At 54.5% G+C, this 22,684-nt stretch overlaps 7 protein-coding genes across 7 annotated transcripts; 2 read left to right on the top strand and 5 right to left on the bottom strand.

The window, feature by feature from the left end:
* Positions 1 to 38: 38 nt before the first annotated feature.
* QC763_310690 (uncharacterized protein) lies at positions 39 to 1,445 on the bottom strand (the record flags this gene model as incomplete). The annotated part of the gene is made up of 1 exon (XM_062911526.1): positions 39 to 1,445. One exon carries the CDS (start codon positions 1,443 to 1,445, stop codon positions 39 to 41), a length of 1,407 nt encoding a protein of 468 aa, XP_062767645.1.
* A 262-nt stretch (positions 1,446 to 1,707) lies between these two features.
* Positions 1,708 to 2,790, bottom strand: QC763_310705 (uncharacterized protein; the record flags this gene model as incomplete). The annotated part of the gene is made up of 1 exon (XM_062911528.1): positions 1,708 to 2,790. One exon carries the CDS (start codon positions 2,788 to 2,790, stop codon positions 1,708 to 1,710), a length of 1,083 nt encoding a protein of 360 aa, XP_062767644.1.
* Positions 2,791 to 2,973: 183 nt separating this feature from the next.
* Positions 2,974 to 4,925, bottom strand: QC763_310700 (uncharacterized protein; the record flags this gene model as incomplete). The annotated part of the gene is made up of 3 exons (XM_062911527.1): positions 4,033 to 4,925; positions 3,644 to 3,971; positions 2,974 to 3,579 (listed from the first exon to the last, which is right to left on the bottom strand). The coding sequence occupies exons 1-3, from the start codon at positions 4,146 to 4,148 to the stop codon at positions 2,974 to 2,976; spliced, it is 1,050 nt and encodes a 349-aa protein (XP_062767643.1). The 5' UTR covers positions 4,149 to 4,925.
* Positions 4,926 to 5,232: 307 nt separating this feature from the next.
* QC763_310710 (uncharacterized protein) lies at positions 5,233 to 7,643 on the bottom strand. Its single transcript, XM_062911529.1, has 4 exons — positions 6,950 to 7,643; positions 6,404 to 6,889; positions 5,859 to 6,344; positions 5,233 to 5,776 (listed from the first exon to the last, which is right to left on the bottom strand). The coding sequence occupies exons 1-4, from the start codon at positions 7,372 to 7,374 to the stop codon at positions 5,605 to 5,607; spliced, it is 1,569 nt and encodes a 522-aa protein (XP_062767642.1). The 5' UTR covers positions 7,375 to 7,643; the 3' UTR covers positions 5,233 to 5,604.
* A 343-nt stretch (positions 7,644 to 7,986) lies between these two features.
* QC763_310720 (uncharacterized protein) lies at positions 7,987 to 10,362 on the top strand (the record flags this gene model as incomplete). The annotated part of the gene is made up of 3 exons (XM_062911530.1): positions 7,987 to 8,466; positions 8,525 to 9,292; positions 9,345 to 10,362. The coding sequence occupies exons 1-3, from the start codon at positions 8,195 to 8,197 to the stop codon at positions 10,360 to 10,362; spliced, it is 2,058 nt and encodes a 685-aa protein (XP_062767641.1). The 5' UTR covers positions 7,987 to 8,194.
* Positions 10,363 to 10,787: 425 nt separating this feature from the next.
* Positions 10,788 to 15,002, bottom strand: QC763_0059760 (uncharacterized protein; the record flags this gene model as incomplete). Its single annotated transcript, XM_062905840.1, has 1 exon — positions 10,788 to 15,002. The coding sequence occupies one exon, from the start codon at positions 15,000 to 15,002 to the stop codon at positions 10,788 to 10,790; it is 4,215 nt and encodes a 1,404-aa protein (XP_062767640.1).
* A 5,401-nt stretch (positions 15,003 to 20,403) lies between these two features.
* QC763_310740 (uncharacterized protein) lies at positions 20,404 to 22,449 on the top strand (the record flags this gene model as incomplete). Its single annotated transcript, XM_062911531.1, has 1 exon — positions 20,404 to 22,449. One exon carries the CDS (start codon positions 20,404 to 20,406, stop codon positions 22,447 to 22,449), a length of 2,046 nt encoding a protein of 681 aa, XP_062767639.1.
* Positions 22,450 to 22,684: the final 235 nt, after the last annotated feature.

Below are 22,684 nucleotides of genomic sequence, written 5' to 3'. Positions count from 1 at the left end.
GCACCCGGGACAACAACCCACCACCGGCAGTTAGCCACTCACACAAGTACCTGCAGACCCTTCTTCCTTCTCCTCTTGTCTTTCTTCTTGACCACCCACATCCATACCCCGTACATGATGAATACCGCAACCGTGATGGGAACAGTAACGGCCCAAAAGAGCGCAAACTGTGGTCTTGTCCCCACCCTCATGGTAGACCCTGACTCTGCCGCTGCCGCTTCATCCCACTTGAAAAGCGGGGTGCTGAATAGTGCCGCGATGAAGCTACCAGGCAGGAAGAACATAGCTACCAAAGCCAGCATCTTCATGCTGCTCGAGTCCTGAAGGCTGGAAGCAGCGATGCTCCGAGTCGCCGAGGCTGTGTCGAAAGCGATGGCGTTGTCTTGCTGTGCAATCAGGTGGAAGAGGGCCCGGATCTGGATGTCGATGCGGGATTGTGTGTACGTCAACTCAGTCTGCTGCATGGTGGCACGGTGGGAGAGCAGGGAAACCCATGCTGTTGGCGCGCCAGCCGGCTGTTGTGCCGTCTCCGTTTGGAAAGGCAGGGTTTGATAGAAGCGATAAGAGGCCGCATTCGGTGGTTGCGTCTGATTACGTTGCGTTGCTGCAGGTAGCGGAGGAGAGGAAGAGTGGTGACTGATGAGATGGTTGATTTCCTCGACAAGCTTCAGCTTGCGAGCACCATTTGCCAGCTTGGCAGCGCACCCGCTCATCTGAGCTGACAGCTGACCGAGTTCCCCCGCCGCAGGCTGTGTTTCTCTTCGACTAGTGAATCTGTGGTGTCCCGTACGAGCCTCCACCTCACGAACCACCTTTTTGATATCGTCCAAGGTGCTGTCTAGCTCGTGGGCCAGTAGTAAGCTGCAAATAAGAGCCGGGAACATGGCATCGGTGGCCAGTGCCGGCCCCCAGGTTGACTTGAGAATACGGGACAACTCGGCCCTCTCTTCCCCCTCAGCAAAGATGACGGCATGAGTTCGAGGGGCTCCGATGGTGGTGATGTTGTAGGACCATGAGACTGCCAACTTTGGGTGATAGGTGACGGTGAAGACGGTGGAGTTATCCCGGTCGGGGCATGCGGAGACACCAGCAAAGGAGCTGCGAGCATAGTCCATTGCAGACCGCAGTCCCCACCTCTCCGCCAGCTGATCCAGAATTCTGGTTGATGGGCCAGAACGACCCCCTCCCACCACCACATCTTGACCAACCCACACGATGCGGACCGCCCGGGTGCCTGTCCCGGAAAGGGAGGGGAGCGACTGACAAAAAGGTTCGTCGAGCCAGTTGTCGACGTCAGGCGAAGAGATCGTTCGATTTTGAATAAGGCTTTTATTTTTGCCCTCCGAGTCGACCCATATTTCAGTCACATCAAAAGTGGGGGACTTGAAGACATCGTGCTTGTCCCAAAGACTGTGCCGTCCAAAGTGTTGGTAGACGTCCTCCATGCTGATGATGTTGGCTGTTGTTGGCTGGTTCGAAGAGATGTTGATGTTTTTTTTTTCCAAATTCAAGTTGGGTCAACTTGAGTTTATGGTCTATCGCCCAAAGAGGCCACCGGGAGCAATGAGTTCTTGGAAAAGTCCTGAAGTACGGGCTGTGCAAGCCACAAGGCTGTGATGTGATTTGTGGAGATTGTGCGGGGAGGCCCCTGCGCAGCTTCAGCTAAAACTACCTGGTAGGCGTATTGGTCATTTATTGCACAGACATCTACCCTTCTGCTTCTTCTTCGCCAGGTACAGGAAATAGACTGTTGATCAGACCAGCGACGTCTCTCTCGTGAAGGCTGGCTGGTAGATAGAGCCATTTCCCATCAATCCAGGAACGATTGGGCAGGTAGGCTTCGAGCATGTAGTAACTGTCTCTGTGGAAGGGATAGTCGATGGTAGGCGGCCCCTCGGCTTCGAGAAAGTGGTCGGTTCCTTCTTGTAGGTCTTGGTCAGTGAGTCGATAATGCTGGCGCTTATTGCTCTTGTTGAGCACCTGGCGTCGGATGGCGCGCGTAGTCGACTCCAGGTGCTTTTCGAGGATGCGAGCATACCAAAGAGGATCGCGGATGCCCTTCAGAACAACCTGCATGTTTCGGTTTAGCAATACCTTGTTCCACATCGGACGCCGCCCGAATGCTATGCGTGGAATTGCTTCGCCTTTATCTAGAAAGTCCTGCCAGTGTGCAAAGTCGACCAGCAGCCCAAGAGCGTTCCAACGATGATAGCATGTCGGACAGCTGCAGACAAGCTCACCTCGGATTGTGGGTATGTGGTGAAACATGTGACCTTTGGCTCTGCTCGTCACTTTCGGATGTCCCATGTGCCTGCGGACTCCCAAGTCTTGAATGTTTTCCAAAAGGACAGGCCGAAGAAAACAAGCTGCCAAACAGGGATATCGCCGCTCGATGATGGATTTGGCGATTCGGGATCCTTCTTGTTTGATGAAATCTCGGTAGCCCTTTGAGACACGTGACATGGCGAAAAGATCGCGAGGTTGACAGCACAAAAGGATGGCGTCGAGGATCTCAAACGGCATATCCTCCAAGCATAGTGGGGTGGTCGCGGTCCGTTTTTTTCTGGCAAGCTTCTCCTCTAGACGACGAGTGCGCTTCGAGCGAAGTGGCAGCCTCTCGGTGTGATCAACGAGTTCCACATCGAGTGCTGGGTCGGGGTCGTGATGGTGGCCGTGGTGTTGCGAGGTGTGATAGTGGGATCTTGGCGCTGCTTCTGGCGGGGTTTGGGGAGCTTCCACTGGAGGAGCTGCTGGCTTTCGCCAGGATTTTCGGTCTGCGACTCTGGGCATTTTGACTGTGTTTGGTGTTTTGGGAAAAGGGCAAAGAAGGTGGACGATATTAAGGTATTTATGGCTGCGCGGATAAAAAGTTTATTAGGTGCTTTTGTGGCCGAGTGAATCCGGCACCAGGACTGGTTGGGGGGACAGGTGGTGCAAAGACGTCATGTCAAGCTACACACCCTAACCCTGACATTACGTCGTTGCAAAGTTTAGTGGTCCCGCCCAAATTCTCAGCCTCTTCCCCCACACTATCAAAGCGACAATGAACAAAATAGCACCGCCGCAGATGCCAGCCTGGATCCCGAAGCTCTGCTTCGTTCCCTGCGCTTCGGCCCATCTGACCTGAAAATAGCTGACGATAAACCCTCCGACAGTCCGGGCCATGTTGAGCCACGCCGAAACCTCGCCAGATGCCTCCGGGTAGCTATCAAGGCAGTAACTACTCAGTGCTACTGTGGTGATCATCATGCCGAAAACATAAAGGCCCCAGCAGACGCTGGTGGCCATGAAGTACCACTGGTTCTCAAAGCACTGCCCGATGAGAACTAGGCCGACAATGACAACAGGCATTGCCAGAAGTACGGCTCGCAGGCGCACCTCGGGCTCGAAATGTCCCTTGTGAGAGCGGATGTACTGCTTGGCGAGAGCGTCATGCAGCCAGTGGCCTGTTGCCTCCCCCAGTGCCACAGCAACCACCGGGGTGAAATAGAAGAATCCCACTTGTTTTGGTCCGAAGCCGTACAGTGGGGTGACAAATATGGCCAGCGTGGTGTTGATGCCCACCGCCCAAGCAAACGTCTACGATCGTGTCAGCTCATTTGAGGCCAGTTGCTGACACGAAACAGAATTAAAACAAGCATACCAAGGCGTAAAAAACGCACGAGAGAGCTACGATTGGCTTGAGAAGCACACTGACGGTTCTCCAACAAGCTTGGCCAAAGGTGTTGCGGAGATGTCGAGACTTCCATTGGGCGGTGCCGATCAGTCTGGCAAAACGGTTGCCTCGAGCAGGCTGTTGGTCCGATGGTATGGTCCTGTCATAGTATGTCTCTTCCAGAAATGCAACGACCAGTGCCATTCCCAGCACATTCATGCCAAAGTACACCCAAAATGGCACTGACCAGTGTAGTGTTTCTGTCATGAAGGCGGCAAAGAGAGGACCGACGTAGGGGGACATGACAATAAATGATCTGTTTGCAAAAACTTGTCAACAAGTCTGGACAGAATCCATCCATGAACAGAAAAGCTCACGCCCAAATGTTGATCTTCCTCGCCTGTTCATGAAAGAAAAACATGTCTTTGATAAACATTAACCCCCCTGCCTGGCTGACTGTCGAGAAGAAGCCGTTGAGAATACGGGCCGCCATGAATGATTCGAACGTATCTGGTTCGGCACACCAAGCTGCTGTTGCGACGGAGATGAGGAGGAACCAAAAGACGACAGGGAGACGGCCAAAGTAGGCCGAAAGAATCACGACTGCTTCGGGGTCAGACAAGTTTTCTTGTGTTCAAGTTGCTGAGAAAGTCGATAGGTACATACCAACCACACCACCTGCGCCCAACATGAATACATTGCCGGCTTGTGAGTGATTCACAGTGTCTGGGGTGGTCCCCCACTCCACGGCTTGCGGGATCAGAGTGACAGCCCCGGTTGCGCTCCCATAGTCAGGCAGAAAGGACACCCAAGACACGATAAAAAGCATGAGGTGCTTCTTGTTCCACGTCCAGTTCAGAGGATCATGCTTATCATCACTGGGCTGAGGGATCAAGACGGTGTGGCCATCCTTGGCAAGTTTGAGCCCTGTTGGCGCGGAATCATCCTCGGCGATGTCAATAATGTAGCCCTCGGTTTCCTGGAACTCATGAATACGGCCTTTTCTGTCTCTCTTTTCGTTGCTATCCTTGGTTCCTTGTTGGGGCTCGACCACTGTCGAAGGGGTGGGTTTGTCAGTCATTATGAGGATAGGGAACAAGTGGGGGGTTGAGGGGGAGCAAATTGCAGATTATTTGCAAGACAGTGACGGCACATTATATATCTTATCGATTGAAGGGTCCCTGCAACTACCGGTGCATCCCGGCGGGCATTAATCATAGGTAAGTATGTATAGTTCTTCCAACACACAAGTTCAAGACATGCATCTCTGGGTCTTGATGTTACACGTACATGGCGATTGTAGGTATCGCACGTCACTCCAACCGGGTAAATTTCTTGTGTGGATGGCCCGTTGGTGTAAAAGTGTTACACCATCAGAACCAACAGACCTCTCACCCGTCTCACGGGGAGATGTTCTATTCGTCGTAATGAACACACGAGCCCAATTTAATGCATATGACCTCTTACGGTTATCTTTGAACCTTGCATCAGGGATGATATTGCATTCAATATTGAACTATTGACTTTTCTTACCATGATGAATCATCCAGGCAGGTAGGTCGCAGTGATGGAAATCACCCAATTTTTGCAATGATAGGTACCTACCTAGCCGTGTGACCCCAACCCCCCCAACCGATACGCATAAAGATTTGGTTCAGTGGTCTCTCAAGAATAACCCAGCTGCATACCCACGATGAGCCCGCCCCTTGGTTCGCCAATCAAACATGTGGGGATTTGGAGAAAATCTTGTCGAGCTCTGTCAGCTTCGGCAGTTGGCTCACCCGGTCCTACCATCAGTCCATCTGGACCCAGCTGCTTTTCCAAGTGGGAAGGAGTCCCAATCACGTCGGAGCTTGGTTCTATTGTTGCTCAAATATGGAAATAGGCCACAGCCGCTTCTCCTTTTCTGTCAAGGTCTCCTCTCTTTTGCAATCGTCGGACTATCCGCGCTATACCCAGGGTAAGATTGGGCCCTTCTGCATGACTCCATGCCCGGTTTCCCACGTCAAATTTGTAACCTGGAGTGCCACCTCTGTTATCCCTGAGGGGAACTGGCAAATTCCGCTTTGGCAGGCAGTTTTGCCAGTCAAGTCTGCTTGAGCGCTGGCTTCGAACAAGATGCTATATCTCTGTCAGCTCTCATTCAAAACTTTCTTGTTGCCATGGGCAACCACTCAGGGGTTAAACAAGGGTTAAAACCTACGCATTACTTGGATCGCGATCATCACAGTACCATGCCAGATCAAACCGGATTTCGGGCGACTTTTCGTGCAAAGAAAGTGCATAACTGCATCTGGCCAATTGCCAAGGCAGTTCTGTTCCCTTCCCAGGGGTGCACTCATGCCAAGTTGCATCGTTGAGCACAGGAATCTTGGAAAGGCTCCACGTTTCTCCGGGCCCAGGATTATAGAAACTGAAAGTCCCCTCGAGTTTTCCGTCATCGGCCGTTTCAATCTTGTACTCGTTCAAGGTAAGAGTGTGGGTGTTGCTGATGGAGTTGATTGTGCAACTTCTGTTGTAGAAAGTGTGAGGGAAAGGCGGGAGCACGGTTTTGTCGATGGCAGGATATCCAGTAAATGTCAATGGTAATGCGGCAGGTAGGGTGCAAGTATAGTCTTTGTGTTTTTTGTCTGTCGGTTTGGCACAATCAAGGCGTGCCTGAATCAATCCCGTGGCACGATAGTCTTCTCTGTTTCAAATGCGTTAGCCGGCCCTCAAATGGCACAAACTAGAAGAGACAAGACCTACGGCTCAATATCCTTGACATTGTCACTACACTTCCACTCTTGGCGAATCCCCAGAATATCATACGTCCTGTCCAGCAGAACGTCGAGCGTGGCATTCTCAGCCAAACACTTTGCCCACGGTGTTGAGCCATCGGTAGGTAGGCCCTTCTCGTCAAGTGTCTCGGATTTGCAGACTGTCCTTTCGCCGCTGGAATGATTCTCAAGATCCAGAGTAAACTCGTATGAACCCTCGCGATGCTGGTATTCCAAGCTGTGGACAGTAAACTCGGGATCCCATGAGCGATCGACGCATCTCCACGCCCTCTCAAAAGGTGTGTAGGGAAGCAGGGGCCATTGAGGTTGTAGATCCATCGGACTAGTCAGCGTGGCAGCGACATATGATCCTCCCATGATGCAAAGCGTCTCTTGACCACGAGGTGTATTCCACTCTTCCAGACAACCTTGAACGACAGGTTCTTCCCAGACACCTTGTCCGTGGAAACTCAGGCTTTGTCACACGATAAGTATCAGTTTGGATGCTCTTGGGGGTTATGAGTACAGCACTCACTCAGAGTCAGTGCACTTCCATCCTCCCCTCAGTCTCACCTGAAAGTCATCGAGAAGAAACTGGAATTGCAAGTCTGTGACATTGCAGTTGTGCCATGTTTCCAACTGGGCGCCCTTTGGGTTGAGTTCGATATTGGTCACTCTGCAATCTGCATGTTGGCCAGTAGCGACGTTTCTGGTGTAGAAGCGAATATCGCCTTGAGTGCCTCCATCTGAAACATTCACTGACAGCAGTGCGGGATCGTAGATGGACCACGCTGGCTCGCTGAAGGATAGCCTGAGGCAATCTTCAGGAGACGGGGGAAGAGATGGGTCGTCGGGATCCGGATAGTACTGACGGGCTCCCACAGGTTGGCTGGCTGAGGTTGGAAGGCCGTGGATGTGCTCGAGGGCAGCGATGCCAAGAATCAGTGCTTGAAACAGCATTTTGAACAAGCTACCTGCGTTGGTCTGGTATGCGCCATCGTGATAAGTTTCTCGCTCTACTTGAAGCTGAGGATCCCATTTTGTTATCCGACATCGTTGTCGGGTAAATAGATCAGGTGCACATAGGCCTGACTCAGGCTAATCGTGGGTGTAAGTTGGACTGTGTTAATGAACCATATTGAGACCGGGCTTACATCTCTGGATCCTGAGGTATGAGGCCCTCCGGGATAAAGTGTCAAGTATCTATTAGCACGCATGAGCGTGGCAACTTCTTACCCTGCATGCATCTCGGAAGAAACGTGCGCATATGCATCTGTGTGCCAAGTACATACCCGTACTCTGCGATTCTAAACGTCCACGCCTGATGGTAAGAAAACGCATTTGCGCGCATTCGCAAAACCTTACACAGAAACAACAAAAGTAGCGGACCAAGCACAAGTACAGCCAGTCCAGCGTGTCATTCGGGTAGGTATCCGTTTGCCCTGCAGTTAGTGGCATGCAAAGTCAGCCAATCTCTGTGAGCCTGGCGACTTTTCGATCCAATGAGTGACATGGTTTTCTACGCAATTGCGCCAGCTCGCAATTGGGTCGTTTTTTCCCCTGCTATCGTCTCCATCGACACAAAACCACAGGATGACGGTGACGGAGGCTAAGGGGGTAAGAAGCCCTAATCGGGCTGGTTTGGTAGGGTATTTAGAAATGTTGAGGGGTTTGGCGGGCCAAAGACCAAAAACATTTATTCCCAGTTCCAGGTTGTTTTCTCCCCAAACCCAGTTCTCGATCTTCGCTGTCACGAGCCTCTGTCGAGCAAAGTGACAAAATGGACGGAGCCGAATCATACGTTCACCCTCTGCTGTCCGTAATGAGCTTCGATGATGAGTTCAAATTGCGCGCAAACTGGGTGAACAAATTGAGCTCACAGGAGCAGTCATCAAGATCCCCCAGTCCAAGCAGCGTCACTCCGTCAGAAGGCAGCTCGACCAACTTTTGCGAGTACGCCGCCTCCACAACAAGCAGCTGGGCGACCTCGGCCGGACCAGGGACGGAATATGGGTTTCATGAAGAAGAGGAGGTCAAGCCTGGGGCCAACGAGTACGTGTCCGATTCAGTGTAAACCGTGCGGCAAAGTGACGTGACTTACACAAGCAAGATTGCCCAAGATTCCACCCCAGCGTCCAGAAACACCAGCAGACCGATTAAACCGATCCCTTGGCCGAAGTCACTCGCCGAGTCTTCCCAGCTCTTTACGAAAATCATTCTCGGCTGCTGACAGAGAAGGCGATGAGGCAGACGAGATCGACGAAGATGTCGAGTCGGATTTCGATGCCGATGAGAGCGGGTGTGAGACAGCCCGGCTCGATGAAGAGGACGATGAACAGGAGGATAATTCCGACCAGGATGATGACGATGACGAATGGAGTGGTGAAAACGGGAATCTAGAGTCTCTTGTGATCTCGGCTGTGGACAAGGACTATTCTCTGGCAGCCTTTTTGATTCCGCTGCTTCACCGCGACTTCAACTTGGCTCTCAAGAGTAAAGTGGAAAACTGGCGATGTGCAGCATCTCATGCCGGAGCAGGGGATGGAGCCAAACACGAGTCCTCCCCGGCCAATACTTCGCCGTCCCAGGGTTCGGGTTCGGGTCCGTCTCGCAAAAGGAGGCGTACAGACTCGGACGAAGGGGCGAGGGACGGCCGAGACAAGGATCAAGACGAAGAAGACCAAAAGGACCCTGGAGGCGGCAAAATGGGACCTCCTTCCACCCCTCTCAGCGGAAACACTCGCGAGCCGCTGCTGGCTTGTCCGTTTCACAAACGGGATCCAATCAAATATAATGTCCACGGCGATGCCGGGTCTGGCAAGAAGCATCGGTACAGACCTTGTACAGGGCCAGGGTTCAAATCTATCCAGCGACTAAAGTAAGTCGCCGGGGTCGGTCTCTTGGGACAACCTGCTGATTTGTTGTGACAGGGAACATCTCAAGCGAACACATTCTCCCGTCCAATGCGAAAGATGCAAAGAAACATTCAACCCAGGAAAGGGGGTAGACCGTGCAGAATCCCTCAACAAGCTAGCCGAGCACCGCAAGAGCGAGGTCCCCTGTCCTCTTCGGGACGCCTCTCTCAAAGAAGGGGTTGATGAAGTTCAGTGGGCCATGCTGGACAAGCAGAACCGAAAGAAGAACCAAGAGGTGCACCGGGTGGAGAAGTGGTTTGAGATTTGGGACGTTTTGTTCCCAGAGGTTGCCCGGCCAGAAAGCCCATGGCACGAGATACCCTCTTCGTTCACCTCGGGAACCCCAAAGGACGGCGAGGAATACTTTGTCGATCTCTTTTTCAACATCCTCGACCACAAGATCCAACAAGGTGACATCCCCCTACCCGGCTCTGACCCTGCCGACCCCAATTCATCCAACAATCGCAACCTGGATCTCCTCCGGGACCGCCTCAAGACCGTCGTCCAAAACACCTTTCGGATGTACGTCTCGATACGCGAGAACCTGTCCCCAGAGACATCGTCCAGTCAAAGCCAGAGCCTCAGTCACGGCCACAACCGCCAGCCCTCATCAACCTACCGGTCAACCGGCACGGGCAGTCTCAGCGCGTCACTTCTCCAGCCGCCATTACCTTCCACCGCACCAACTTCAGTCACCAGCGGAACTCCTCAGCAGCAGCAACAAAGCCCCGCGGCCACCTATCTTCCGCCGGGGGCTGCGTATGGGATGGCTCACTCCCAATTCATGCCTGCCGTGTCCCCGGCGGCATTTACGGGAATGGCAGACGACGGGACAGCCACAGCCATGACGGCAAGCCCCTATTTCTTCCACGCGGGCAACAACATGTTTACGCCACAGGGATACTGGCTTCATCAAGTCCCGGCCGCGGCCAATCACCCGCATGCCGTGTCGTTTCCGCACCAGGGGCATCTCCAGACCGCAGCTGAGACGTGGCTGAACTGGGGACATGCTGGTGGAGATGGGGAGCAGTGAGTGACCTCTTTTGTCTTTGGCGCTTGGGATGAGAGCTTTCAACTTTGCATCTACATGTCTTGTGCAAACAATTAATCTTTATCTTGGGATTGTCTTTTTCGGAGCTGCCTCTCATCTCTCCGTAGAAAAGCCACGAGAGCGATAAAAGGCATACAGGTCAGGCTGATCTTTAACATGGCGTGATTGTTTGGGTGGTCTGTGAAGAATGATGAAAACAAAATCTCGCTTTGATTGCTCAAGGTAGCTCGAATGATAAACCCGCCAGCGTCGTACAACAATACAACAGTGTATACTTATACCCAAAACAGAAGCCCAGCCCCCCCAAATGCTATGCTATGCTCTAATCAAGTAGCAATACCAGCTTTTTGCTTGTACCAACAAAATTTTCCATGATCCAAAATTCTATCCAAAGACCTAAGACCTGTTCACGGCAACACGCCTTGCCGCCAGCGCTCCACCATATCAACCTGTCCCACTTGGCCCACTTGGCCAGGTACTTGCATCCCGTATCCACCCCCATAAACACCATTCATCGGAATGCCACCACCATGCATCATTGGTTGTTGCGGCGTCAGCAAGCTCAGGTTGCTGCCGTTGCCGTAGCCTAGGCTCATCCCAGCAGCGCCGGCCTGGCCCACAGCGTGCCCCCCCATTCCGTTGTTGAACATGCCATTCATGTATCCGCCACTCCTGCCCCCAGACGAGACGGCAACCAGACTTGTGGGCATCTGAGCTCGGAGCGCTGCCATTCGGAGTTCTTGCTCCTGCTGCACCCTCATTGCTTCGGCCTCCCGGTTCAGGCGCGCTTGCTCGAGGGGGTTCATGTGACCCATGGGGGTATCGATGGGATGAGCACCAAGCATGTTGGCCATGGAGAGCGGGCGGGCTTGAGGGTTGGCTTGCAGGCCGCTCACGCTTGGGAAAAGTCCAACGGGCGTAGCAGCACGAGGTGGATATATGCCGCCTCCAGCAGCCATCTCGCGCTCCCGTGCCTCTCTCTCGGCTTGTAGTCTGCGTCTTCGCTGGCCCAACGTCTCTTCTTCCTCGGGCACATCCACCACCGCGGCAGCCTCATTGCTCACTCCTTTGCTCTTGGCGTCGGCAGCCTCCTCGTCGGCGCCGCCAAACTGGCTGAGAAGCTCGGCCGAGAACATGCCGCTGACAGGACGGGTGCGCGGCAAAAGGTTTTCGGCTGCCAGTCGTGCTTTGCGGGCAGCCAGCGTCTCCCCCTCCACCTCAGGATCACTCTCGTCTGCGTTGGCGCCCATCATGGAGACTGGTCGTTCTTCTTGGGGAAGCTGAAGATTGAGCCTCGACTGGGATCGCATACCCATCAACCCAATGGGAGCGCCGTTTGTTTGTGTGAGCGGCATGTGGCTCATTCGCTTCTGAATAAGGTCCAGAGACAACGGAACATGGCCGCTGTCTCTGCCCTGCAACCTCTCGCGGCGGCGACTGAGGGGCTCGTTGTCTTCGATTTCCCGACGCTCCATCAAGCCAAGGGGGCGATTCACCTCGCTCATGAGAGCGCCAATGTCCATGGTTGACCTGTTGGTTCCGTCACCAGTGGCCTTGGCAAGCGCCAGCATGCCCAGCGGCACGTCCTCGTCGTCCATGTCGGAGCCTTGATACGGATTGGCGCTTGGGTCCTCCCAGGCGAGATTAACACGCTTGCCCTTCCTGGTCTTCTGTTCCACCTGAGCAACAGCGTCCAGTTCAAGAAGAGTGGTGCCGTGCTGGCCGCGGGGAAGCTGGGTGCCGTCCTTGACTCGCTGCTGATTCTGGCGCTTCCGGATCTGCAACTCTGCGAGCAGCGTCGTGGGTGGGCCTCTGTAGACAGACCTTTCGTTCTCACTAGACTCGTCGCTGGATTGTTCACTGGACTCTTCGTCGGCACCCGGGGCGAGGGGGTTGGGAGACTGCAGAGGGCCATCGCCGGGTGAACGATCACCATTTCGTCTGATCCGCTCGTCATCGTCATCGTCATCGCTGTCGTCGTCATCGTCTCTGCTCGGGAAAAGGGAAAACCGACTAGATCTCTTCTTCGGTTCGTTCTCGTAGTCAAGCAGAGCCGAGCTCGAGTTCCTTTTGACAAGTGTCTTTCGTTTTGGCTTGGCCACCACCTCCTCCACAGGCTCTGCGTCGGACTTCTTGAGCGGCTTCTTTAATTTGCGCTTCTTCTCAGTCCCATACACCTCATCACCCAAGGCCCCGGCAAAGGCGTGGTCGGTAAAAGCGCTGACGGGCGCAGCGGCCGAGGCGTCGAGGATACTGTCGAGCGTCGCCATGGCAGATCCGTCCTTGACCTCAATCTTGGGGAGATGGGTAGAGGGCAGCTCGAAAAAGGCGCTTGCACGGAGCTGCGGTGGCAAGCCGTCCAATACAGTCGCCCGGGATTTGCGGTTGTCGGTCAAGCGTTGAGGACGACGGAATTCTCGTTGCTCTTCCACAACAGGGGCAGCCGGATGGATGGTGCTCGCCTCGGACGCGTGCCTGGAGTGGCCCGAAGCAAGGGCGGGCGCTTGTGGTGGCGCCAGCTCGTCGGCATTTGATGTCTGGGGAGCGTAATCTCCGCCCAGGAGTTCCGGCATGAGGGGCACGTTGTGCTGGCTACCTCCGCCCACAGTATGAGTCGGATCAGGAAGCCACACTCGTGATTCCCGCGTTGTCACCATCGGCATCGCACTCATAACCTGGGACCGCCTCGTGGTTCTGGGTCCCGCCTTGGGCTTTTTGGACAGCTTTGGTGGCAGATTGAGCATGGCGGGGACCGGAGCTGGGTAGTAGAGCATCTGCTGCCCGGTAGATGGGTCAAAGTACGATGTCGGGCGGGGCCCCAACGAAGTGTTGATGCCATGGTGCTGCGGTTGCTGTTGTGACCGAGGCGGAGGCAGCTCAGGCTCCTGGTGAGGCACAAACTGGTCGGCTTCGGGGTCACAGTGGACGCCGTCAAAGTCACCAAACGCTGTCTGAGCTTGATCAAACGTGGTAACGGAAGCGGCCGTCGTTGGTCTTCTCGCCTGGTCATTATTCTGGTCCCAATACTGCGAGTACTGGTCGGGCTGGTGGAGCTGCAGCCGCGGGGCGGGATCATCCAGAAAGGTTTGGTTCTCATTCTGGGGTGTGCGCGCTCCTTCCCCCTCATCGGCAAACTCTGGCTCGATATATTGGTGGGCACTCGCTAGTATGCGCCTCTCCTCCTCCTCGTCGTTGTCCGGCACTCCCAGGTCGGCTCGGTCCATGGCATCCCGCGTCAGGGCTGTTGGGTGTTCCAGTTCGGCAATCTCGGCAAGGGACAGCTTGCTGGCTGCACTTCTCGTTGACGCTTTTCCTGGTCCACTCCGAGACATGAATAGAAAGTCCTCGCCGTTGTCCAGGCTAGACGAAAGCGCAACGGACTCCGGAGCTGGCAAGCCACTGGAGCTGGCCTTGCTGCCAGCGCGGAGACGGGCCGACGCGCCAGACAAGGAATGTTGGGGACTCATGACATAACCGCCAAAACGGGCTGCGTTGTTCGTTTCCACCACCGAGTTCTTTCTGCTTCCGAGATGCAATGCCGAACCAGACTCAGAACCAGCTGAGGTACCCCTCGCACGTTGAAGAATCGACGACTTCCGACTCTCGGACCGCTTGAGCTCGTTGTGCTCTTCGCGAATGGCGACTTCGATGGAACTGGTCATGGACAGGCGCTCGGCCGTGGCTTCGAGGGCGGCAATGTTGCCGAGGTAGGCGCCCGACTGCGATCGCTTGTTGAGGTCTGGGGTGGGGTGTGTCAGGCTGATGCTCGCGGTGGAAGAGGTTCGGGGCAATGGCGATTCGATCGAGGTGGTGGGAGAAGGAATTGTCGAGGGAGTCGGTCGGATCAGGGGCGTCTGGGCCGTCACTGAAATCGGGGAGCAGATCGGGGACTCAGGGGCGGCCTTCGCATTTTGCGCTGGGGGGTCGGGATTTGAGCATGCAGCGGTTGTCTGCGGCACGATGGTCGTATCGGTGGCGCCAACAGCCCCGCCAAGACTGGACCCCAGGTGTTGCTGGTGCTGGTGCTGGTGCTGGCTTGCGTCTGTCAGGTCTGCATTTGGAGCTGGCGATGTTGTCCTTGACACCGGACCGAGAGACGGGCGAAGACTGGCACTGCTCTTTTTGGCCGCCAGTTCTCGTTCTTTCTCAACCACTGCCGCGTGCAGGGCTTCAAACGATTGGACCATGGAGCTGACAACCGTCACGCCCCGGCCAGCTGCCGTGGCACTGGACGTGCTGCTGACACTGTTGCTTCTGCCAATGGCACTGCCCACCTGCAGAAACGTTTCGCCTCTGGAAGTGTTGGAGGTGCTCAGCATCGATTCGTGTTCGAGGGAGAAGGACGACTTTTTTCTCAGCAGGCGGTCGGTGGCCGAGTGGTCCGACAGGTAATCGCTTTCGTTCATGGAGAGGGGAGTAAACGTCTTTTCGGCCAAGCTCGCATGGGCCATGGGATTGGGCGACTGGGTGGGCGAGGCCAGGCTGGTCGAGGTGGACTGCGACGTTGGCGAGAGGCGCGAGGCGAAGGAATCTGGGGAAAACGGCGGGCGCTGGCCGTGTTGATCAGGCGTGTCGTCATCAGCCTGGCCGGCCGGCAGAGTGTTATATTTTGACGCCGCCATGGTGGACGAGGACGAGCATGGACAGAACGGCGCGTATTGCTCTGCTCCCGTCGCTCTAGGCTACCCTTAGTGTGCCACGGTTGGTCGCCGTTCTGCAAAGAGCCCGCCTAGTGCAATGTAGGATTCGGTGTCGGTCGCTTTTCGTGCGCTTGTGTCGTGTGTCCTCGTCGGCAGAAACGTTGTCCTCGAGGCCGACTGATGGAACGGCAAGCAGTCTATCATATCCTAGGTTCTAGGTAGGTATAAGATGATGCAGTAGGAAAGAAAAAGGGCAGGGCGGGATCTGGTGTTTCTAAACAAAGCAGCCCGTCGTCGGTTCCTGGGCTTATTTCATTTTAATCTCATCTATCAAAGGGATCCTGGTTCGCGAATCCAGTTTGGCGGAGCGTTGAAGTCTTGGGCTTGTGTCACTGTGGGCCGCGAATCAGCGATCCTGTTTTTTGACCTGCATCACCACAACCACCGCAACCATTGTCTCTGCCAGACCCAAGCTTATCGGCCCAGAGTTGCACCACGACCCTCGCCGAGACGGGCGTTCGGCAAGCTGTATCGACCAGCGGTCCGTGATGCTGACCCGAGAGAGTTCCAAAGACTTTCAGGTACCCGTCATCAGGAGACCACTTCGTGTTCTCGAACATGCAAAATGGGGCTGTTCTTTATTGCATTTCCATCACTCCCAATTTTAGCCTTTTCCCTTTGTTCCGCCGCCAGGGACTCCCCTGAATACGGTGCCACTGGTGCCCACCGTTCAGCTCATTTGCCCATCTTGCTGGCCCCGCCTGGCATGCAGGAGACGACGGGGAGAAACTTGGCTGCCGAGATGTTCTTTTGTCGGGCTCGCGAGCCGTGGTTGGCCAGGGGCATGAGGAGAGATAGGTAACGGGCATTCGCCGCCGTCTTGCATTGGCCGAACCAGACACGCGACATGACGGCCAGACTGCACTGGCACGACATGCTCCCGTCTCTCGACAGCAAAGTTGTGTGTAGTAGATAGCTGTCTTGGCCGTCAAAGCTCAAGACCCTGGCGATGGACATCTCGAGATCCTCCACTCATAGTCCATATCATATGCCGTCCGCTTATCGTGACCCACCCCCTGACATCTTTGCAGCCGTGTCACAGCATTTTCCACGCTGTCTTTCTCGTCGACAAAAACACAGCAGCAATGCGAGGACTTGCAGCTTTATCCAGCCGAACCAACATCTCTACTCTTGGCATCAGCCAGCAGGCCTCGCCGTCATCCGCTGCCACGCGACATTCGGGAGAGATTCTCTTGGCACAGCCAGGGGCTGACCCCCATGCCTAGGTTCCCAGAGTCTGGGAAGCTGCCAGGCGTTCCCGGAATCGTGCTCGTGATCGAAGACGCATCCGAGCGTGTCTGGAGCCGCGTTTCAATCGACAACCAGGACCAGCATATCTTTCTGTGGTTTTTCAGAGACGTTTCCGGGTGGTAGGGTTGCAGGGTGCCCCCACGGACCCTTGAGAGATCGCGCGCGTTGAACGTGGCAGCGTCAACGTCGGTAGATAGCAAGGCTTGGACCAACCATTCAATCATCCGTTACATTGCAATCTCTCAACCGCTTGAGACATTAACGCCCAACCCGGCCCATTTTCGATAGCGGTTGAGCACTCTCAACGAATCCCAGTCGGCTTATCTCTTGGTTGACCACCCATGATTCAGCCTCAGGCGCACAAGACTGCTGCTCCCAGTACGCATATTGCTTGCAAGACAGCTGTAGATGAAGGGTGGTTCTTCCACGGGTGATTGCATCAGCCAATGTGGTCATGATCATCCCTCCTCTCCGACGTCAAATCTTCGACTCTTCTACTAGTCTTCTACTAGAGGTGATTGTGTTGTCACTACTTGTATTGAAACAACGGTAGCATGGCTGATAACCTTGACAGTCCGCTCGTTGTAACTTTGGAAAAGGAGTGAGGTCATGAGAACACACTTTCGTAGCCTTCATGATACACAAATTCATGCTGTATATACTATCCTTTGCGTAATGGTGTCACCGCATTTGACAATCCTATCTATCCGACGCCGGGAAGCACGCCTCCTAAGTCCTCTTAGTCCACAAAGTTCATCTAATCTCCTTTCCCGTCGACGCCATCTTTCCATCCTCATTTCCAACCCATATGTGTCTAACGCAGTATGACTGTGGCGTCTGTAGTATCGTCCTAATGAACCATTGTAATGCCGGACACTGAATTCAGGTTGAGTAGAGGGAATGCTCGCCAGGTCTGAACAAGTCATAGTCGTTTGAAACTGTGATAAGAATTTTAACCAGCGCACTTATCACTACGCCGCGTAGATGTGCATAGGCCGAAGACCTTCTGCATGGGAAGAGAACAGGCTTCTCTTGTATTCCAGATCTGATAGGAAGTGGTGGTTGTGGCTGAGTAGTTCAGTGCGCACTGTGGTCGCATCTTCAAACCGACATCCGTGTCTTTGTGGCACTCTGTCTGGGTGGCAGTAAATGCGGAGGATCATCACATATCTAGGTAATCCATACTTGAAAAGTGAAACCACTCCAGAGTAGCAGCCTCTAGGCAGTCGAGTCAACCTGCCTTGGTGATTGGTCTTGAAGTATCACGAACGACTCGAGAGGAGTTCAAGACAGGATGACATAGCCAAGTGCCCTGAACAGCGCATCGATAACGATACATTCGAAAAGTCTCGAGATACTATTTCCCGTTTTGTTCATAGTATTGATCGCACATCGTCAACAACACTCTTCTCACTCCAAGACATCATGCCTACCTAGGTACCTAGATTGGAGTCTCTTGTAATACGCAAAAAAAACGGAGAGCCATACGACGTAACACGTTGATGGGCACCGTTACGAGAAGCTAGGCTCACAGCATGTGAGTCAGCCATGATTATTCAATGCATCTCGAATACCTTTCCTATCATGTTACATTAACCCCCGAATAAACGAGACTGCTATTTGGGAGAACGCTCAATGATGCCATCTACATAGATCGTAAACAGAGTTGATAGACTTCTGAAGATAACGAAAGTCCCCGAGGAGGCAGCTTTAGGGAGTCATGTCCTGAGAGGCGATTACACGCTGGGGTCTCTATATTTCTGTGTACTTGTCTTCTCAATGACACTCGCTCCAGAGAGACCAAGCCATCGGGCCTTGATGGTGGAATGTAAATATGATATATCCGCATAGCATTAGCACGTCCCGTGTCGGCCATAATCCGTGTCAGGTATGCCGTCTTCCTGGCCAGGCGTCATCATAAACGACAGGGGACGTGAGATAACAACCAACTGTTTAACGCCATTTGCCACTTCCCCGCAAAATGCCAAAAGACGATCTCGTAGCGGCCAAGAGTCTGGGGTAAGAAGCGGGTTTTCTGGGCTGAGGTCATTGGTTTGCGGATACTACATATGCTACTGGCCGCTCGCTGCTTCTACATTGGACATGTTGCTTACTCAGAGGCGAGAAAGTGTCTGCGTCCCAGTGCTCCGTATGGAGATCCAAGGGGATAACCGGAGTATATCAGGACACCCGACCCCCTGGACGCCATCCTGCCGATTGGGCCAGCCGGAGTGTAATGGAGGAACTGCGAAAAGTGGTCTGTGGGGTCAAACTGTTGTTGGTGACCTAAGGAGGGAGGTGTGCAGTGTCTATATGCCCGGCAGGGGATGCTGCATAAGTTCCCTTGCATCATCTCCAATAAGAGACAGCCACAAGAAAATCTGGCCCAGTCACGGGAAGGTCTTTCACTGCGTGTGGCTGACCAAATGGCAGTGTTGTCTGGCGGCATCGTGACATTGGCGAACATGAGATGAACATATTGTTCTTGGGGGCTTGGGTAGGTAGGTACACTACTTGAAGTGTGTGAGCTGTCGTTTTGTAGTGTTAGTCGGCTATCGGCGATCGGGACTTCGTGAAGGTAAGCTCTCTTGGCTGGTGGCGGTTGAGGACCCTTCCACCCTTCCAACCGGACAGGGGTATTAAAGTTAGCGAGGGTGGGCGGTGTGGTTGGTGTCAAGAAACGGGCGACTCTGTGTGGGGGTTGCACCCCCGCGCGGGTTTATCTCACCTCAGATGTCACGAGTCTAGAGACCAAGGGTGATGGACGGGCGAAAGACTGTCTCCTCTCACGTCGAAACTGGCAGTAAATTTTCCAAGCCGACTTCTGGGCTGTGTTGCGTGATTTCGAGTTTCTTGACAACCAGAGTTGCCCACCGCTCACGGGCTCGGGTTTTGATAGTGGAGCGTCACCCAATAGTGCCCGTTGAAATGGAGGCGGGTTTTTCTAGCGGCTTGGTCCCTGAAGCCACCAGCATGGTACCGAACAGAGGACGGGAAGTCCTCGAGACTCGCCGAAGGATAAAGGACTGGCGAGCCAAGGCTGGGTGAAGCCAGCGCACCCTCACCGACTTGGACCCTGAAAATGACCATTTCCATTCCGTAAAGGCTGTGACGGGCACCGGACGGGCACTTGCGTCACTTGACCGAAAAAGTCAAAAACATGCGCTGGCCTGTAGGGAGCTGAGCCGACACCGCCTACCTAGGGAGACAGAACGGTGAGTCTACTTTGTACTTTGTTAGATGTTGTCAAAGGAGATCTCCTTGGTTCTTTGTGGACCCTGATGATCAGTCCCTTTGAGTGCGCCAGGGCTTGTGAACGTTATTGCTCTCCAGTTCCCAGGTTGATGAGCCAACAGCAGTCAGAAAAGATGCGATTACCGGTGGATGATGTCAGGCTTCAAGCTCGCAAGGCAGGACGACATGGATAGAGACTGCAGCTCACACCCCGCTGTTTGCTTGATCTCAGGTGCTGGATTTGGGGTGCATCTGTACAGTGACGGTGTGCGAACGATAAGCATACGGTGCGGATGGCCAAGTGTGTGGCAGCAGTGGCTTGAAATACGCCCGGCCAATGGATCACGCGGGTCCGGCTGAGTTCCGCAGTGGCTTCTTCGCACAGTGCAGCGACATGGGCAATGCCCCACCATTCATCCCACTCTGGGGTCTCCCGCCCACTTTCTGCCAGCTGCGGTAAGCGCTGGTGTTGGCTGCGTGGCTGCTGCTATCGTGGCCCACGCACCACGGACATTGCTCCAGCAATGTTGCAATACCCGCCTCAGCTCTTGTGACCGCCTCCTCCGAATCCTCGCATCCCTCTGCCGACTCGCCCCCGCTCACGGCATACAAATCAAGTTGGAAGCCGTCTGGGTGTGCCGCGCCGCTGGCCTGTTCTTGTGCCAGAGCTTCATGATTCACGACGGGACCTGAAGTCATCCAACATTCCCCAAACGTGGTTGGTGGGTGCGCCCTCCTGCCCTCCTTTTTCCCTTGACCGTCAAGACTAACTCGACAGCCCAGTAGAGTACTGAACGCATGGTGTAACTCCACCCAGTGGTTCCAATCAGAACCTGTAATGGCCAACACCAAAGATCGGCCGGGGCCAAAGTTCGCACCCAAGTTGATAGAGACCACCTTTGAACGCTATCGAAAGTCCATACCGCCCAACGAGCTGACCCCGAGTCCATCCCCGAGGTCGCCATCACCACCTCCGCGGGAGCGACGCAAGTTTGCGCCGCAACTGGTAGAGTCCTCGGTCCGAAGATCTAGGCGAGTCGGAGACGAAGGCCCAGCCACGCGTCCGACAGACAGGACAGATATCACACCCTACACAAATCACATTTACGCCCCCAAGCCCCGAAGGAAACGAAGCCATGGATCCATCCCAGCAAGCCCCGAGAGACAGAGGGCTCATGCCCGGCGCGAATCGTGTGATGATGAGATTGCCGGCCCCTTGTTTGATCTCGTGGCCCGCGATGCTCAAAGGAAGCTCCAGGACATTGCCATGAGCGCGTTCCCCAACAGCGGCCAGCGCATAGGCGGTGCCGAACATTTCTATGTCAGGGAGGGGTCAGAAGACGACGGGCCCCGCGGGAGGCCTTTGACGAGGGGCCCATGGAATCCCATGCACTCGAGACGCAACTCGTCCGAGGAGGACATTAGCTGGGCCTTCAAGGAGATGCAAGAGCATGCGCAAATGGTGAATGCCCACAGGCAGCGTGACATGAGTCGGATAGACACGTTGGACCTGGACAAGATGAGCATTGATGTCCCTAGCGATGCCATAGATTTGACGAGCAGACAGAGGTCGTCCATAGCCAACTCTCCCCTGTGGAGGCCACGGCCGTCATCAGGCTCGCTGGTGGCCATTGGAGAGACTCATATGCCCTTGCTCCGTGCTGAGTCGCCTCTGCCGCCCACTGGAGAGAGTCGCATGCCCAACATGGAGCCAGACTCTCCCCCGGTCCGACCCATCGGCGAGAGCTTTATGCCGTACATACCCTCGGCGCCTGCTGGCAAGGCTGGCGACATGCCTTATGTCCCGGCCTCGCATATACCTCCGGAAACATCTTTTGGGCACCATGCACCTTTCAACCCCTACGGCCAGGAAAGAGACATGTCCCTGGAGAGGGCGAGGGCCGCCCATCGGTTGCGACTGAAAAAATCACCTCCCATGCTCGGCCAGGATCTAACGTTTAGAAAGTGCCCGTCCCCGAAGCAGACCAAGCTGGAGCCGGATCATTTGTGGGATCTGGAGACGGGAACGACGCTGGAGGACCAGCACCGTGACCCGACAGAACAGCATGGCCTCTGGCGCGGTTACTGCTACACGAGCAACCAAAACGAAAAGATTGCTCATGTGGACAGGCCGCTGATGATCACGACGCCCATGCCCGACGCAAGCAACACAGATCCATTTGACCGAGCTTTTGGAACTGCTCCGGTCGAACTAAGCGAGGAGCCGACGCCGGTTGGTTCGAGGGCCGAAAGTCTGCATATCCCAGGAGGAGGCTCTATTCAGCTCCAAAAGAAACCACATTCGGCGAATGGGAGTCTGGTCATTCCCGAGCACCGAACCAAGAACAACGCACCCAAGGGCCTTCACATGCTCCACAACCTGCATAACCTGGACGAGAAACTGAAGCAAGAGAAGGCTGTGGCTGACCTCGAGGAGAAGATTGCCGCCGAGTTTGATGACAAGTTTGTAACGCAGGTGTACAATTATTTGTCTCTTGGATACCCGGCCACGGCTAGGCTCTACGATGAGGAGCTGAGCAAGATCAGCCGGATTCCCGTGGAGGAACTGGAAAGGGACGACGACGCCATCATGGAGGATCTATGGGGCGCAGAAGTCCACAGCAATTCTCAATCCTCTGGCTCGCAGTCCCAGAACAGTGAGGACTCTGGCCCGAGAAGGGCGGACGGGAAGAGGATCAAGGCCACCGGACATATCATGCTCGATAGCGAAGAGCAGGACAATGTCAAGGAGGAGGACAGGTGTCCAAGATGGAAGGCGCTGAAGCTCTACATCTATGAGTGGGCCCGGCAACATCCGGACCTGAACGCCATCAGCCCCTTGGCCTGGGGTGTGCGCGAGCGGAGGGGAAGCTGGGGGATTTGACTTTTCTTCTTTGCTTTCCCTGGGGCGTTTAATAGCGGGCTGTTTTTTTCTACATCTAACCCAGCACTCACATTTCGAGTTTACAATCCTTTTACTGTCTTTCTCATAGCCTAGGCATTTTGGAATATTCACTAGCGACACTTTTGTTTTGAGCTTGCTGTTATCTCTTTGCCGGGGGAAAATGGGTCGGTGGCGGCTACGATCTGTCCTTTCAACATCTTTGGGCCTTTTGTGG

The sequence above is a fragment of the Podospora pseudopauciseta genome, chromosome 3 (assembly GCF_035222475.1).
Source record: "Podospora pseudopauciseta strain CBS 411.78 chromosome 3, whole genome shotgun sequence".
In the NCBI taxonomy this organism is placed as follows: domain Eukaryota; kingdom Fungi; phylum Ascomycota; class Sordariomycetes; order Sordariales; family Podosporaceae; genus Podospora; species Podospora pseudopauciseta.
This window is presented reverse-complemented; position numbering and strand designations above follow the sequence as displayed.

Excerpts from the sequence above, each read along its gene's own strand:
- QC763_310710 (XM_062911529.1), bottom strand. The coding sequence starts at position 7,374 with ATGCTGTTTCAAGCACTGATTCTTGGCATCGCTGCCCTCGAGCACATC. Across the intron at positions 6,890-6,949 it reads TGGAAGTGCACTGACTCTGA|CCTGAGTTTCCACGGACAAG; the intron begins GTGAGTGCTGTA and ends CGTGTGACAAAG. Across the intron at positions 6,345-6,403 it reads AATGTCAAGGATATTGAGCC|AGAAGACTATCGTGCCACGG; the intron begins GTAGGTCTTGTC and ends CATTTGAAACAG.